Genomic DNA, 17234 nt, shown 5'->3' with positions numbered 1-17234 from the left:
TATGTAAATAAATTATGTCTTAAGAAGAATTAGGAACTTGGACAAATTAGTTTTAATTAGAAATTTTTTCAGAATTTCTTTGCGAATTTTGAATTTGAAACATTTTCAAAATTTCCTGGTGACATAAACAATTATTTCAGAATGTCTTGAGAAAAATTGCATCCTCAGACAAATTTTGATTGGGATTTTAAACATTTTCAAAACTTCCTTGAGACACAAAGACTGTTTTAGAATATCTTAAAAATGTCTTAAGAGGAATTATGACCCTGGGCAAATTTTAAGTTTTAATTTGAAAATTTAATTTAACTAATTAACTAATTAATTAATTGCAAATTTCTGAGATTAACCTTTTAATCTTTTTTTTTTTTTGCATTTATTTCAGTTATTTTTTAGTTCAGCTGGAGATATAGAAATTGAGTTAATTGTTTATATATAAATATAAATAAGTATATATATATATATATATATATATATATATATATATATATATATATATATATATATATATATATATATATATATATATATATATATATATATATATATATATATATATATATATATATATATATATATATATATATATATATTATATGCCTGTTTTATGATAAAAAAGACGGGCATTTGAACAGGGGTGTGCAGATTTTTTATATCCGCTGTACGTTGATTGTCACACCCTCCAAATATGCTGTACCGTTTCATCTGTATTTTACATTTCCGATAATATTTGGCCACAAATATTAAACGAGTGAATTCATCCTCATTCTGCGTTTCACTCTACGATGACATTTGCTCACACCCTTGACCGGCGACCTGAACTTTCTAAATGTCTTTTCAATTTTTTTTCCACGCGATCCTGTCTTCTTCCGTCGATGTTAACCTTTTGGATGGAATCATTTTGGCGTTTTGACCCCCGGCCCCTTTTGATTGGTGTTTCCTGTAGAAGTTACCTCAGAGAATAACAGTGAAGGAAACATGTCCCCCGTCGCCGAGGAGAATAACTATGGCAGAGTAGCTCGGTTCAGGACCAGGTCTTCGCGCAGGCGCGGGGGCGGCACCGGGTCTCCCCACGGTATTTCTCTTTTGGTTGCTCCGCGCATGATTGCACGGCACAGATACGGCCGAGCCGGAACTCAAATGATCCGGGTTGTTCACGGCGATGGCCTGATTACACCGAGACCGCTTCCCTCACTGCACTGAGCTTTCCGGATGCCTGCCGAGACCCCTCCCACTTTGCCTTATTTGCACAAGTGACACTTTTGGAGGCGTTTTAGCATGAACCTTTGAGTTTACATTTCGGGTTGATGCATCGTTTGGTTGCTAGGGTAAAAATAGTATGATTTTATTTTTTGGGTGGGGGGAGGGGGGGTTAAGTTTAGGATTCTATTCTGCAGTTTCTACAGCCAATTAATGACGCAATAGAATGTTGCCTTGATTTTTATGATGGAGTAGTTCCACTTGTGTTATGTTGCGTGCATGTCACAGCAATTTATGTTCCTTATGTTAATTTATTGTCTGTTTTGCGCTGCGGTCTGTCTTGCTTCCTGTTTGTATGTTACACCACAAAAAATTCGATAAGTGCATATTGAAAATTGCTGTCTTGCACTAATTCATGCAAAACTGTCAATATGAGATTGTCATTGGGTTTTAGGCCCAAATAAATCTCATGAAAAGCGGCAATGGCCCTGAAGTGCAAATTCGCAGCCCGTCGCCAAAAAAGGTTCTCATAAAAAAAAACTCAAAAAGAAAATTGATAACAAACATAAAACAAAACAGTGAATCATAAAATAACAACAAATATTATTTGGCCAAAACTAATTCATAAAGATGTAACATGACAGGAAAATCAGAAACTATCAAACACACAAGCAAAAGAAAATTTTATGAACGGATTTTGTTTTTTCTATGCAAATAATTTTCTTTTCCATGTTTTGTGACTTGTTTTTGCTTGTTATACATTTTATGTTTTTTTTTCAATTTCTTTTTGTTATTTGGCATTTTTTGTTTGCACGTAATTTTTTTGTTTGTTTTTGTTGTGATTTAATATTTTTGTGATTTTGCTGTCATGTTTTGTTTTTTGCTGTTGTGTTTTGTCTTTTTAACGTGTTTTTTGTTTTGTTTATTGTTTGTGATTTGGGATTTTGCTGCTGTGTTTTTTTGTCATGTGTTTTTTTATTTTATTTTGCTTTTGTGTTTGTTATTTGCCGTTTTTTGTGTGCAGTTAATTTTCTTTTGTTTCTGGTTGTGATTTAATATTTTTGTGATTTTGTTTTGTCATGTTTTGTTTTTTGCAATGTTTGTTTTTTGATTTTGGTTTGCACCTTGTCTTTTCAGTGTGTTTTTTTATTTGTATTTAATTTATTTTTGTTGCTGTGTGTGTTTTTTGTAACGTGTGTTTTGTTTGTGATTAATCTTATTTTATTTCTTTGTCTCTTGTTTGGGATTTTTACGTTTGTTGTCGTGTTTTGTCTTTTTTAACGTGTTTATTTTTCTGTTTCAAATTAAATTTGCTTGTTTAGGTTTGTTTGAACGTGATATATATATATATATATATATATATATATATATATATATATATATATATATATTTTTTTTTGCCTTTTCTAACCTTGCATTTTGATTCGCAATAAACGTTTTTAGCTATTTTTTTGCGTGTGTAACTTGCACTTTTGGGCCACCGTTATCACCAATGACCTTAATATGATCAAAACTGCACTTTAATTTCTTCCGGAATGCATTTTTTATTTTCTCTCAATGTGCGTCTGGAGCCACTCTCTTACTTCTGATTTGTGTGTTGAAGATGGCTACAGGGATCGCCATTCTCCCACCTACTTTGACGAGTCGGAGACAGAGGAGTCCTTTCGGGTATTTGTGGCGCTCTTTGACTACGACCCTCTATCCATGTCCCCTAACCCAGATGCGGCCGATGAGGAGTTGCCCTTCAAAGAGGGCCAAATCATCAGGGTGAGAACTTCGGTCACACAAGACGTTTGAAACGAGGGACCTTACGATTCCGAGAATTAAGAGTGTTATTGTTATATGTGTACCACTACAAAATTAAGTTCTTATTCTGTTTACTTCCAGAGCAGACTTGCATTCCACACAGTAGAGCAAATAATAAAGTAGACAATAGTAGGCAATAACAAGACTATGTATTGAGCGGATTTTTAATGGATTCTCATTTTGTAAAGGAATGAAATAGGCTTGTTACAAATAGAAATTACATTTTGAAAACAAAAATGGTTCAGAGAAAATCAAACATTGGGTTTTTATGATGCGACAATTGATGCAACAACTTTCAAAGTTAAGACTAGTAGAGCTTCTAATTTTCATAATTCCAGTTAGGCTTTCAAGATATGTTGGGTAAATTTCCTCAATCTAAGTTTCCTCAATCTAAGAATCATTGCTTACTGACAGTTAGGAATATTTATATTTGTTCTTTTGCATTCTTAGTTAAAAAAAAAAAAGTGGTTCAGTCTTCTGTAGAAAAAACAAAATAGTTTGACCTTGATTTTACTATATTACGATAGTTATAATGAAATTTCTCATTCAAAATTAAAGCGTAATTTATAAAATTATATTTTCATGATTCTATTGTTGGAATATTTTTACTTTATTGTCCCGATTATATGAATATTTCACAATGAGTCATTGTGCAACAATTGATGGATTAGCCAACTCATAATCAATTATCAAATGAATCAATACAACTTTTTTTTATTTTTGAGTAATCATTTAAAATATATAAATATCGTTAAGCTTTCATGAACCTCTATGGAATCAGATTGTGTTGGCTCAAAATAAAACATTAGCATGGGTCTCCAAACTTTGGCCCCGGGCCATTTGCGGCCCTTTGTCCATTTCGAAGCAGCCTACAGAATATCCTAAAAATATAATTTGCTAAACCTGTACCCTATTTAACATTAACAAAAGAAAAAAGCAATAGATATCAACTTTCAACAGCTGTTAATTGTTTTTTTACAGTGTTTCTAAGGGTTACAGCTTAGTCCAAAATTGAAAAAAGAAAAACTACTTGAGAAGCACTGCCTTATAGAAAGCTATTTAGGGAACAATTAAAAAAAACAACTGTAATATACAGTTAAAAAAACAAGCAATATCCAAATGAAATGATTGTTGTTTTTTGGTGTGCTTAATTAAAAAAAAAAGTGGACTTTGTAGTCTTCGATTTTTTTAAAATACTGTACTCAGAGGAGACACCTGTGCTTTAAACAATAATCGCAAATATTTGTCCATTTTCTGACGTTACAAACCAACCGAAAAAAAAACAAAAACCAAACTGCATTATAATTCATTTTTGATTGTGTATTTTTTCTGAACTATCAAATTTACAGTGGCATCTTTTTGAATAACAGGATGGCAAATAAACATCAAAACCACCCATTCATTCCTTAACATAATCAACTTTATTGAAAATGTCGCTAATGTCAGACCCAACGCATCCTTTATTCGCCGCAAATTTAATTTTCCCCTTGCACTGTCCCGCCGCCTCTTTTTGAGCAGATATATGGCGATAAAGATACAGACGGGTTCTACAGAGGAGAAGTGAGAGGCCGGATGGGCCTGATCCCATGTAACATGGTATCGGAAATCCGCGCAGAAGATGACGAAACCATGGATCAGCTCATCAAACAAGGCTTCCTGCCACTCAGCACCCCGGTGGACAGATTAGGTACTACACACAGGAAAGTGAAGAACTGACGCACAAATGATAAGTGATATCGATTCAATATTCATCCCTCGCAGAACAGAACAGAAGAGGCCTCCGTCGAGGTGAGGCTTCCCGGCGGATGGTGGCGCTGTACGACTACGATCCCCGAGAGAGCTCCCCTAATGTTGACATTGAGGTATTACATCATAAACGATCAAATTTACTCATTAAAACACTTAGTAAAGTTTTGAATGTGAATTAGAATTTCGTATTAATGACTTAATTCAAAGAATGAAATCCAATCTTAGATTTTGCTCAAATGTACAAGCTAGCTTTGTTAGCTGCTATGCTAACTTTTCAAGAACAAACTGAGCCATATAATTAAAAATAGAAACTTTGATATTGTTTTCTTTTCTTATAATTAGAGTGAGATGCACGATTACATCTGAAAATGTTAAAATAATCGACAATAGGTCTTACTGTGAGTATACAGTATGTCTTTGTGGTGAGCTATTAGCAGCTTGAAGATGTCTCTTCTAAATATCATTTAGTAAAAAAAACACAATTTCAAAACGTAATCACTTCTGTTTAAGTCTTGCGCAGTATTTTTGTCCAATCCTTTGCTCGGTACATCAAAGCCAGGGAAGGGAAATCAATGAAAGAAGACAATAGGGAGCTGAAATTTCACCCAGATGGTGACAACATGTCAAAGTTCAACATGGCATGACAATTTAGTTATCACATTACCGGGAGTAAGCCATATCTTGGCCAAACTACTACGAGAATGACGTGGAAGAAAATAGCCCAAAAATCGTCAAAATACTGCATTGTGCCTGTGATAAAATGTTTTAGCAATTATTTGCATTGTGTGAGTTGGAGACATGAAACATCCAACTTCATACGATCGGTTACTTTATTAATAACAACAATAATAAAAATCCTAGTTTGCATCGCTATTAACGATCTCCCTCCTCTGATAGGCTGAGCTGACTTTCTGCACCGGTGACATCATTGCAGTGTTTGGTGATATTGATGAAGATGGTTTCTATTATGTGAGTGCCCTCAATGATCATATTTATTGATTCATTCTAATCATTCAATCCAAAAAGACAGATTTTTATGTTTTAAAAATTTAAAAATTCAATCCCGTGTACGTCATTACATTTCTTTCAATTTTATTCAAGTTTTTGCCGAAAGGAGGCTCTCAACTTGGTCAGTAATAAATGAATCAAAAACTAACGTAATCAATCATTTTACGCTCAAAATTCTCACTTTGAAGTCAGAAATTGGTCTATTCCCAGAATTCTGAGTAAAATTGAAGGATTTTTGGAATCCTGACATTATTCTCTGAATTCCTATTTTTGTTCTCTGAATTTTGATTTATCTAAGAAATCCGAAGTCCTAGAAGTAACAAATCTCACTTTGGTCTCAAATAATTGATTACTGTAGGTAGTTAAGTACTAAAATATCCAATTACTTTGGATAATTAACAGGTAATTAGGTACCAAAATAAAACATTTCTTAAGGGGCTAAAATAATTGATTAATTGAGAACTTGTAGCAGAAAAAAAAAATCATATATATATATATATATATATATATATATATATATATATATATATATATATATATATATATATATATATATATATATATATATATATATATATATATATACACACATATAAATATATATATATATATATATATATATATATATATATATATATATATATATATATATTAACATATGTTCAATTTTCAATTTTCTTTTCCCCACAGGGCGAGATCAACGGTCACCGCGGTCTGGTCCCCTCCAACTTCCTGGAAGAAGTGCCTGACGACGTGGAGGTGTATCTGACCGATACGCCCTCCCAGCTCCCCCCGGAGGAGCCCGCCAACCGCCTCGCCGGCAACTCGGCCGGCGCCGTCCCGGAGGGCAAACGGGTACATCATCACCATCGCCGCTCTCAGCGCTAAGGCCCCGTGTTCCTCCATTCCTCGTCTTTCTCCCCATCCCCGGCTTGCTCCACGTGCGCTCTCCATTGTGTGTCTTTCTTGTCCGTGTGGTGGCTGTGGCGAGCGACTAACAACTCCTCCCCCTCCCCTCCCATCCGCCCTGCTCCGTCACCGTCGGGGGGGAAAAAAGGGGGCGACCAAAACGAAAAAAAGTGTGACACCTTTCTGAGTCTCAGAGAAAGGAAGAAGCAAAGCCTGACGCGGACAGAGGGAGGATAGACTCTGCGGGGAAGGGGAGCGGGGGTTCTTGCATGCTTGGATGAGGCTCCACTCATTCTTTCCATTTCTACCTTTTTGCACAGAAATCTCACTGTGGTGATTGATCGTGTACGGCAACGAGTGCTTTAATAACACCTAACTGCTACACCGCTACACCGAGAAAAAAAAAAGTCATTGGAGGGAAAAAAAAAACAAAGCATGCCTTTTTCATAATGGATCCATTTTCTATTGTTGTGTTTCCCAAAAAGAGGCTTTGTTTCTTTATGTATGTTGCACACACATCAATCTATTTTTCAGCTCCGTTTGAGGCCAAAATTAACCGAAGCGCTGAGACATCCGAGATGTGTTGTTACGAAGGAACAATAAAAGAAATGAAAAGAAAAAAAAATTGGATATTAAAAACCTTCTTTTGGCGCTCTCTGTTGTTGTGTGTGTCACTGTTTTCATTGTGGTGCTTTGTGGTTTGTGGGTTCTTTCTGATGGTGACTTACGCTGCTACATTTTCTTTCTTTTTTTTTTTCTTCCCCTCCCTCACCTCGCTTTGTCCAACAATAAAAAGTTAGAGCAAAATTTTTCATCTGATGTGCCTCCGTACAGTAGTGATGGCTAAATGAAGCTTCGTGAAGCTTCATGAAGCGCTTGTGGTATTTTTTGACTCCCCTCGATCACATTCTTGGTTCAAAGAGGCAATGGAAATATGGTTCATCAAAAAAAAAAAAAAAAAACATGTCACAAGTGTATCGTGAGACTTCATTAAACTTCACGAAGATTTATGAAGCACTTGTGCTATTTTTTGACTCCTCTCGATCCCACTCTTGGTTCAAAGAGGCAATGGAAATACAGTGCATCAAAAAAAAAATCACAAGCGTATCATGAGAATTCATTTAGCTTAATGAAACACTGATTTTTTTGACTCCTCTAAATTACACTTGTAGTTCATACATTTAAATGCATAAAACATTTAAACCAAAAGCAGAGAAAAAAAACATAAGCATCATGAAGCCTCATGAAGCACTTGTATTTTAGACTCATCTAAATGCCACTCTTGATTCAAAGAGGCACTGGAAATTAGATACATTTAAAACAAGAGCACCATCTAGTGGGGTAAGAAAAATCACTAGTGTTTCATGAAGCTTCAGGAAGCACTTATGATTTTTTTAACTCAATGCACTCTTGGTTCACATATTTAAATACACTATACATTTAAACCAAGAGCATCATCTGGTGAGAAAAAAATCACAAGTATGTCATGAAGCCTTAATGAAGCAATTGTGGTACTTTTTTTGACGACTCTAAATGGCACTCTTGGTTCAAGTGTAGCATGAAGCTTCATGAAGAACTTGTGCTTTTTCTGTACTCCTCTAGATGGCACTCTTAGTTCATACATTTAAATACATATTACATTTGAACCAAGAGCATCATCTAGTGGAATAAAAAAATCACAAGTCTATCATGAAGCTTCATGAAGCACTTGCTCACACGTGATAGAACTTTTGGTTCAAAAAGGCAATTGGAAATTTCATACATTTCCACCGCATTAGCATTTATCTCTAAACCAAGAGCACCATCTAGTGGAGTTAAAAAAAAAATCACAAGTGTTTCATGAAACTTCATTTTTCCGCCATAAAGGAAGTCAGCAACTTGAGATACCAAACTGGCAGCTCTAATGCGCTCCAACTTGACATCATTTTTTTTTTTTTTGACAATTTAAGCCATCTAACTTAAAATGAGTGCAAAACAAACAGGTGCATCGAGCTAACGCATTAGAAGACAAGCCTGGTATCTCCATTTGTGTCCTTGGGTGTTGTACTTGATAAGACTGCGCTCCTTCTGTATGTTCCCTCATGGCCGACTGGTGGCGGATTCTAACGCTTTTACGTTGCCATTTTGTTCAAAAACACAAGTGCGTCTCAAATAAGATAGTAGTGGAGAAAAAAAAATGTTGGCAGTATTCTCACTTCTCAGAATTCCGACTTCATTCTCAGATCTCTCACTATTCTCACGTTTGATTCAGATTTCTGAGTTTACACTCAAAATTCTCTTTGAGGTCAGAATTCTGACTTTAGTCTAATTCTCTTTGAAGTCAAAATTCTGATTTTATTTTCAAAGTTAATTTTTTTTCTTTGAATTTTGACTTAGAAATGATACTTTCAGACTAATCAAATTAAAGTCAGAAATTTTACTATTTTCAAAAGTCGGAAGTCTTAGAAGTCAAAATTCTCACTTTACACTCAGAATTCAGATTTATCACTTTAAACTCAGCATTTTAACTTTAGGATTTTTTTTTAAAGCCAAACTCCTGACTGTATTCTTAATATCCAGTTTTCTTCTCTCAGAATTTTAACTTTAAACTCTGAATTTTGACAAAAAGACCACATTTTGCATCTATAATCTTAGATTTGTGACGTCAGAATTTGGACTTTGCATTCAAAATTCTCACTTTAAAGCTGAAATTTGACAACTCAAAATTGATTTGATTGAGAATTCTTAATTTTAGTTTAGTCTAAGAACACTAAAATCAGAACTCTGACTATTGAGAATTCTGACCTCAGATTACACTGAAACCATTTTTAAAGGCTATACTTTAATTCCCACTGAAAGTTAGAAATCTGACTTCTCAGAATTCTGCATTTAGTGAGACTTCTGACTTTAATCTGACAATTTTTAAATTCTGAATTTATTTGTCAGAGTTTGGAATTCTCATATTCTCAATTCTGACTTGTTTTCCAACGTCTTAGAAGTCAGAATTCTCACTGTAAGAATCACATTAAATCATCTGTACTTTAATGCCACGTCAGCTTATCAGCTGTGAAAATTTCGGGAAGAAGTTGGACGAATTGAGTAAAACGAAGCGCATTTTGTCGTTAAAACTATACGTTGGAGCAGAATATTTTATTTGCCGCATTAGCTTGCTATCTAAAACGCAATCCCTTAAATTCAGGGGGTGCTGGAATTCAACAGAGGGGTGCTTGAGCACCCCAAAAAATGGGCTAGAAACGCATTTTTGCTTCTATCAAAACACACAAAGCCCCCTTGAAAATCACGTTGTGTCCCCAAGGAGACAACATTCCAGTGTCCAACACTTCCTTGCTTCCCTCCCCCCCACCGCCTCTCTCCTCAGATCGCCGCCGAACCCCTCGCCGATAACCAGGTCACGCCCGTACGCGCGCCGTCCCCGATTGTCCGCCCTCTTCTGCCGGGCACCATGAGACCCCTCAGCCCCACAAGGGGTCCCACCACCCTCCCCCTGGACCCCCGCGACCCTCAAGATTTAGCAAACAAGAAGAAGAAAGGACTCCTCTCCAAGGGGAAAAAATTACTCAAGCGACTGTCCCCCGCCAAATAAAAACCCGCATTCAGCCCCTCCACTTTCAGAACTACTGGGCGCTTCGGTTCTTCTTCCGTCCAAATGTTGTGTATAGTGCCAAAATCGAGAGATGATCGAGCGTGAAAAATAAGAAAAACATGACTGTGATGTATTTTAATCAAAGGATTGTTCCCGTCACGTGTATTTGAATCTTATTACATTCTTTCATGCAGGGTACCCGGGAATGCTTACGTACTCTTTACAGCACCGGTGTCAAACTCAAGGCCCGGGGGCCCAGATCCGGCCCGCCACATCAATTTATGTGGCCCGTGAAATCCTGATCCAAATTCAAGTTTCTGGTTAAAATACTACATTTGCATTCAAAAATTTGGGGGTAAAAATAAGCATTTTTTGTTCCCAATATCTCTTTTGAACACACCTAAAATTTATTTGGTTTCAAATCATACCGGTTCTCTAACTAAAACCATAACGACAATGCGGCCCCCGACAAATATGAGTTAGACACCCCTGCTTTACAGTATGTTAGGAATGAAAAAAAAAAAAAGTTGGAAAAAGATAACGCCGGAAGTGATACGAGCTGCTAAACTGAATTTTTTCGCGACCGCCGTAAATCCAGGGCGACGGATGGCGTAGCTATAAGCAGAATCGGATTTTCACGCGGGCAGATGCGGAGGACTGCGCCGCTGTGGGCGTGGTCGGAGTCGCTTTCAACAGCCAATCGAAGCAGATCCCTCGCTGTCTCCGCCGGTCGCTTTAGCTGCGTCAGTATTTACAAAAAAATAAAAAAAATAGATCCTAAAAGCTTTATTTAGTGCAATATTGTATAGTCGGGTAGCATACGGTGTATGGAAAAATTTTATTGGAAATGGGGTGGAATCATGAAGCATTCGTGCAAAAAGAGCTTTTGGAGCACCAGGAGAGCCTCTCAGTGGCCTTTAAAACAGAATAAGTGTGATGTTCCTCATTTCACTAGGTTTTCGTCCTTGAAGGTCAAATCATAGCAGTGGAGTCCATAATTTGTTATTATTTGTGCAATGACGTTTTCATCATTTGGCCTCAATACACCACCGTGTTATATAGATTTTAACTCTCAAGACTTTTTTTTTTTTTTTTTTTTTTTTACATGAACTCATTCAATGCCAGGGACGTAGTTTCACGTTTTTTTTAAGAGTCCAGACATACAATCCCAGATACTTAAGTATCGATTTAAAATGTAAGTATCTGGAAATTAATGTAGTTAAGTATCGAATTCATACTTAAGTATCCGGGGTTTAATGTCTGAACTCTTAAAAAAAAAACGTGAAAATACGTTCCTGGCATTGAATGAGTTATTATGTTCTATGCTCCCCCCCCACTAGTCTATTTTCATCTGGAATAATATTGTGTTTGTACGCCATGAAAAATACAGTTTGTGTTTTTTAGTTTGTGTACTGGTACATTTCAGATTGCTGACAAATTGTTATGCAATAGTTCAGATGAAAATGGGGCAAATAAAAAAAAAAAAAAATTGAATTGAACACCTTTAGAAGAACAAATACAGAAAAAAAGATGAAAGATGAAATGCAGCAGCAAATAAAACAAAAAAAGGAAATGGCAAAAAAATACAACAAAACAAAAAGTTCAAAATCACAAATTAAAAAAAACAAAAGAAAATGTTTTGGGTTTTTTTCGCATGCAAAAAATTTTCTTTTGCTTGTTTGCTTTTTTGTGATTTTTGATTTCTTTTTGATGTGCTACTTATTAGTCTTTAGTTTACGATTTTTTGGTTTTGCTGTTGTGTTTTGTCTTGTGTTGTGGGTTTGCAGCTAATATAATTTTCTTGTAGTCTTTTTTCTTTTTTGCTTGTATGCAGTTAAATTGCTTTTTTATTTTTTTTGCCACATTTTAGTTTTTTTCTTCCATTTTTTTTCTTTTCTTCTGCTTGTTTTTTGATTTGCTTTTTTTGTTCTGTTGCAACATTTTTGATTTTTTTTTAGGTTTAATTTTCTATTGTTTTCTCATTTTTGGTTTTGTCTTTTGAAATTTGTTTTTGTTTTTGTTCGCTGTATAACGTTTATTTATTTATTTTTTTTCACCATCTCAGGGGCTGGCCATTTTGTCCCTGAGTGTTGCCTGAAAATGACATCACAGTCACATGACCAATCACGGCACACAATTTTTTTTCGGGGGGGGGGGGGGGGGGGGGGCAGATGTTGTTTAAAAGCTGAACCATGATTGGTCGATCCTTGAACTCTGGCTAACTGTAATTGACAAAGTGACAAAATGGCCGCCATCTTAGATAACAAGTCAAACTGTAATATGCTTTTAATATTTTAAAATTTATGCTAGCTTTAAAGTTACAAAACAAACCAATACTCCAAATATTTTTTTGGACTATTTGAATTTCTTTCTCCCTCAAAAATGACATTTTCTGTCTAATTTCAAATTATTTATGAAGGTGTATGGAGGCAAAAATGATTTTGGAGCAAATTTTTGGACTGTCTTTTTATGGTTTGACGCTTGCAAAGTAATTTTTGTTTCATGTGACTCATGTCTTGCACTTTCCTTAGTTTTTTGTTTTGACATTTGACAACTCATGTTTGCCATAATATTATCAGAATTTGTAATATAAGCAGAAGGCCACCTTGAAACAAGGACAAATCAAAACTATTGGTTGTCGTGTGGGTACATAAAAAAAAAAAAAAACCAACTTCTTTTACGCAGGTGAATTTTTTTCTACGTAATATTTACAGTATGTACAGATCATGTGTGTTTGTACTTACATGTTAGGGTACATATTTTTTTTTCCAGTGATTATAAAGGGCAGTTGGAATTCAAAATGACACTTTGGGTCCTAATAATTACACTTGGCGTTGCCGTGGCGACCGTTAGTGGAAACCAAGCGTTTTAATGCCGCGCTTGTACAAATGTGTTACACTAAAATGTTGATTTCAAAAGTAACGTTATAACATTAAACATGAGCAAATGCTTCTGGTATTTGTCAATGAATTCGTATTCACACTGATGTGAAAAGTTATTCGCAAAAATTAAATACAATTACATTTAAAAACTGTAGGGGGTGCCCTAGTGCAAAATGTGTTATTTTAAAATATTTTTGTATACCGCAAATAAATGACCATTGATTTTCAAACTAGTACTAACCGAAACCATTGAAATCCTTTTTTTTTCTTTTTTTTATTTTTGATGTTTGAATTTGGATGTGATTATTCCACAACATAAATCAGTGATGATTATTTTTTGTATCCAGAAAGTTACTGAGGTGAAAAACCTGACAGAATTAAGTAATTGATCCATTCAGTCCCAAAGGCATATTTATGTTTTTTTTTCTATTTTTCATTTTTTACTTAGTTTTTACTTTTTACTTTAGTCCTTACATTCAATCCCATCCACTGAAATACTTAAATATTTTTTTAGATACTGAAGTCATCAACATTGATTGCTTTAATGTATAAAATAATTGATTAATTTTTGAGTAGCAAAAGTAATCAATTACTTTAGTTTCTTATATATATATATATATATATATATATATATATATATATATGCATTTACTTTAGTTACCCATTCGAGTACAAAAGTAATTAAATGCTTTACGGTTAGCAAGGAACTGTGGGTACTACAATACTAAAAATAATTTATATATTATATATATATATATATATATATATACTAAAGTAAATACTAAAGTATTTACTAAAGTAAATACTAAAGTATTTATTAAAGTAAATACTTTAGTATTTACATATTTAGTATTTACTAAAGTAAATACTTTAGTGTTTACATACTAAAGTAACTGATTACTATCTGTAATCAAGTATTATATTCATTTACTTTAGTTACCCATTGGAGTACAAAAGTGTGGGTACTACAATACTAAAATACAATACTAAAAATAATATATATATATATATATATATATATATATATATATATATATATATATATATATATATATATATATATATATATATAGTATACTATACTAAAATACAATACAATACTAAATATAATATATATTATATATAGTATTGTATTGTAGTACCCACAGTTCCTTGCTAACCGTAAAGCATTTAATTACTTTTGTACTCCAATGGGTAACTAAAGTAAATGAATATAATACTTGATTACATATAGTAATCAATTACTTTAGTATGTAAATAATTTAGAGCGAGCCATTTTGTGCACGTCTTTTAGCCAAACACTTTATGTCAAGAAAAAAGGTTAAAAAAAGTTTTAAAAAAAACGTAAAAATATGCCTTTGGGATTGAATGAGTGTATTTTTCAGATCAGTTTATGGTGCAATATGTATTAATTTCCTGTTGATGGATGTATGGATTTGTTCCATAGACAAGCTGTTTCTCTGAGTGGCCCACAAACCATAATAATAATAATAATTTCCAGTTGAACAGGTGTTTTGGTGTTATTGTTTTGTATCAAATCATTTTGAGACATTTCTATTTGAGTTTACGACAGCCTTTTTTCAGAGTTGACAAAAAATAAATAAATCGCATTCTCATAGTGTCTTTTGAAATCAGATGTATAGTCCACCGTATGTGCTATCTTTGTGAATCAAAGTTGCGGAGAAAAAAAAAAAGATATTATTGGGCAGTATTTATGGTGATTGTGTGGGTTTGCATGTGGAAAAAAAAAGCTGACTTTTATAACCTGAATAAATTTGATATTTTGTAAAATGTTTGCATTTATTTATTTTTGTCATGCTAACTTTTCCAGCAGTACAGGAGATGGATTGAGGGCTACCAAACTTGCCTGAGAGGGGCCATCTGCTTTAAAGACCCTAATTTCAACAGGACTCAAATAAAGGGTGTCTAAAGTATGCTATAATACTTGATGCTTCGAGTTATTTGAAGAAAATACCTCACAAATCTGTTATTAAGACGTCTGGGAGCTGTTTTAAAGTGTGAATAGTAGGCGCTTGTTCACACAAATTTTGGAGGGATTTCAAAACTGTCAAGTAAGAGTAAATAAAGTTGAAATAAATAGCTGGTCAGTTGGCTTTCAAAATGTATCTGAATGTGTTTCTATTGTATCGATTACAAATGAATAATAAGGTTTTTTTTCGCAAAAATAACCCCCCAAAAAAAACAAAAGCGTAAGGTGTTTGCTCCCTTTAAGTTGTTATTTTTTTTAGCTATAAATAAAAACGACAGTTTTTTTTTCTAATATTTTTTTTTCTAAACCATAAACAAACCAAAAATAAAATGACATGTTTTTCCCTCATACTTGACTCGCAGGTCTCTGTCCCCTCGAAAATATGACCATTCATAAAAATGCTTTTTTTACGCAAAAAATGACCATGTATAGTTTTTTTTTTTTTTTTGGCCAAAAATGACCATGTAGAGTAGGCCGTTTTTTTTCACCCAAAAATGGCTAAGTATCAAATATCAAGGAAAAAAAAAAAGATCAGTAAGGCCTTTCATTGAAAAACATTCTGTGGTAATTTGTTATGTTTTTATGCCCCAAAACAACCACATAATTATGCGTTTTATTTATTTATTTTTTCAAAAAAATACCATGTATATTAAGGCATTCTTTCATGAAAAAACTACCATGCCTATTGAGTTTTATCCCCAAATTAAACCATTAATAGTAAGTCATTTTTCCGCCAAAAAATAAAAAGACTGCATATGGTAAGGGATTCGTATTTATTTTTTCCAAAAAACTCAACCAGGCATTTTTATTCCTCAAAAAGTAAGCTTTTTTCTTTAAACGGCCATGTATCATAAAGCTTATTTTTCCACCCCTAAACGGCTATGCATAATAAAGCAAGGTGTTTATTTGCAAAAAAGACCATGTTTAGCAAGGCATTAAAAAAAAAACATAACACACACACACACACACACAATATATATAGTAAGGTGTTAAATTTCCGCAAAAATGATGATGAGATCTTATTTTTTCGCAAAAAAAAGATCAGCAATGCGTTTTATCACCAAAACAAATTTGCTTTTTTTTTTTTTTTGCAATATTTTGCAAAATATCGTGACTTTTTTTTGCCCCAAATGACCATGTAGAGTAAGGTTTTTTTTTTCCCCCTGCAAAAACAAATATGCATGATTTAGAACGACATTTCACCCAAAATGACCATGTGCAGTAAGGCTTTTTTTTCACCCCAAAACTACTTTGTATCGTCAGGCCCTCATACCCTCCAAGAAAAGACCATGCAAGGCATTTGCTTGCCAAGTAAGCCCCCCAACATAAGATTAATGTACGTTTTTTTTTAATATTTAAAAAAAAATCTAGGAAAACGTTTTTTTTCACCATAAACAAATACATAAATAAAAACACTCATTTGGAACTGAAATTAAAAATTCCTTTTTAATTTTTACTCTTGATGCTCAGAAAAACATGTGCTGTAGATGTGCAGTTTCTTTTGTTTTACTGTGCGTAGTCTTTTATTTTTAACGTGAAAATTATAATGCATTACTTTTAAATGGCCTTACATATATATATACATAATAATAATAATAATAATAATAATAATAATAATAATAATAATAATAATAATAATAATAATAATAAATACACTATAAATGATCTTTTCTTCTCAAAAATAACCACGGTCGCTTGTTTTTTATTTTTTTTTTGAGGGGCGAGTGTTACTATACATTTGTTTTTGGTTTTTTTTTGAACTTTTGATTGTGCAGTTACGTCACAAACCTCAGGAGGGCAGCAGTGCTTTCTCTTTGAAGACCCGTTTGATTACAATCAAGTACATGTGTTCTGAAGTTAAAAAAAAAAAAAAAAAAACCTCTTACCATAAGCTGCAACTATAATGGCAAAAAAAAGAAAAGAATGTCTTTCTTTTGTCCTCGCTAACTTGAACTTTTACGCCATTTTGTAGCATCCTGTGCATTCAAACCGCACCCACCTTTTCACCGTCTTCCCACCATTTTTTTCTCCCTCTCCCGTCCCCCGAGGGTCAAGTTTAAAATTCTCGCCAGCTGTAAGCTCTCCATCACTCACCTGCCACCTCTCCCAC

At 33.9% G+C, this 17234-nt stretch overlaps 1 protein-coding gene across 2 annotated transcripts in view; it reads left to right on the top strand.

Moving 5' to 3' along the window:
* Positions 1–10417, top strand: part of rimbp2a (RIMS binding protein 2a) — a 60333-nt gene extending 49916 nt beyond the window's left edge. For both annotated transcript variants that reach the window (XM_088435206.1, XM_088435207.1), the window contains 7 exons: positions 944–1072; positions 2801–2964; positions 4522–4690; positions 4765–4865; positions 5650–5721; positions 6451–6615; positions 10028–10417. In XM_088435206.1, the coding sequence (XP_088291332.1) occupies positions 944–1072; positions 2801–2964; positions 4522–4690; positions 4765–4865; positions 5650–5721; positions 6451–6615; positions 10028–10252 (1025 nt within the window). In that variant the 3' untranslated portion in view covers positions 10253–10417. The remainder of the gene's footprint in view (positions 1–943; positions 1073–2800; positions 2965–4521; positions 4691–4764; positions 4866–5649; positions 5722–6450; positions 6616–10027) is intronic.
* Positions 10418–17234: the final 6817 nt, after the last annotated feature.

Source organism: Hippichthys cyanospilos, chromosome 15 (genome assembly GCF_059441005.1).
Source record: "Hippichthys cyanospilos isolate Australia breed blue-spotted pipefish chromosome 15, RoL_Hcya_1.0, whole genome shotgun sequence".
Lineage (NCBI taxonomy): Eukaryota > Metazoa > Chordata > Actinopteri > Syngnathiformes > Syngnathidae > Hippichthys > Hippichthys cyanospilos.
Note: the sequence above shows the minus strand (reverse complement) of the source record. Positions and strands in the feature narration are given on the sequence as shown.